The sequence below is a fragment of the Orycteropus afer genome, unplaced genomic scaffold (genome assembly GCF_000298275.1).
Source record: "Orycteropus afer afer isolate SDZICR_OR568_19922 unplaced genomic scaffold, OryAfe1.0 scaffold00898, whole genome shotgun sequence".
NCBI classification, from domain to species: domain Eukaryota; kingdom Metazoa; phylum Chordata; class Mammalia; order Tubulidentata; family Orycteropodidae; genus Orycteropus; species Orycteropus afer.
This window is the reverse complement of record NW_006922485.1, coordinates 438,351-439,676: the sequence shown is the minus strand read 5'-3', so window position 1 is coordinate 439,676 and position 1,326 is coordinate 438,351. Positions and strand designations below refer to the sequence as shown.

General features: G+C 31.7%; 1 protein-coding gene across 1 annotated transcript in view; it reads right to left on the bottom strand.

Moving 5' to 3' along the window:
* The window catches only part of POF1B (POF1B actin binding protein), a 164,781-nt gene that overhangs the window by 59,117 nt on the left and 104,338 nt on the right, over positions 1 to 1,326 (bottom strand). The window contains 1 exon segment of the mRNA XM_007958263.1: positions 1,028 to 1,055. Coding sequence (XP_007956454.1) covers positions 1,028 to 1,055 — 28 coding nt within the window.

Below are 1,326 nucleotides of genomic sequence, written 5' to 3'. Positions count from 1 at the left end.
GAAAGTTTGATCAGGTGGTTCAGAAGGCTGTTTTTGGAGCCATGATAGAGAGATAAATGCTTCAGGAGAATTATTAGTGGCTATACCAATCTGGTACTTGCTCCTTTGAGGAATGGTGCAAATTTGGAAGGACTGTTGTCAGCGGGCCACAGACAGGCCTTTATTTTTGCCTACTTGCTTCCTCTGCACTCAGTGGAAGAATCAGACCTGAAATACATATGGCAAACATACTTCTCAAATCTGAAAGTTCTGGCTACCCAGAAGTGCCTCAGACAAAAGGCCTGGTGATCTGCTTTCAAAACATCAGCCATTGAGAATCCTGTGGTTCTGCTCTGGCACATACTGGGTCACCCTTAATCACAATTGACTTGATGACAGCTGGTAGTTGTAGTAGTACAGTGACACTGATAAGTTTCAACTGATTTTATGTGAGAAGCTAAATTGAAGGTAATACTTTTAAAAGGCAATTTAGGGCTTGTTGAATTATTACAATGAATGCAATATATTAGAAATAAAGATGAAAATTATCACAAAAAGAGGCAATTGTATTTTTATAATGTTTAAACCAATTATTTCTCTATTTGATAACTTACTCCATTCAGAGTAATTAGTGATACAATATGCCCATGCAAAAGAATCCACACTTGACCAAAACATTACTTGAAGTTGTAGGTAATCTGTCATGGAACATATAAGATTTTGCAGCTTGCACAGAATAAGACAAAATGTGCTAATAATTTAATAAATAAATAGTAATAGTAATAATAATAATAATAATTTGTTAATAATTTAGATCTGTTTTCTAAAGCAATGTTGTTCTGCAAAGTCCACATTAAATTATAAAATGGCAGCATTTTTGTGAATGAGTATTATTCTTACAGGCATTATAAAGATATATTAAAACAAAAACAGTAATTATTTCTTCATTTTAATAAAGGTACCAAACTGAAGAAATATTATCAGTTCAAGTGTCTGAATATACTTTTATTATCAGTTATATTTGACTTTCAGCTATTTTTGTACTTACCTCACTTGTACATTCAAAATCCTGTTTGCTACAAGAATGGAAGAACAAGATAAACATCCTTAGGAAAATGTATTCATTGATCACATGTAAGTCTTAGTGTTCTATTAATTTTATCTTACTTTTTGATATAACATAGTAGCACTGAGTCAATTTATAATTACAAAAATGAAATTATTTTAAATAATTAAAATGAAATATTATTTGACAAAAATAAAATCATTTTCATGAAGTTAACTGATCTATTTTGAGCTCTGGTAGCATAGTGGCTAAGGCACTTGACTGCTAACCAGAAGGCTGGT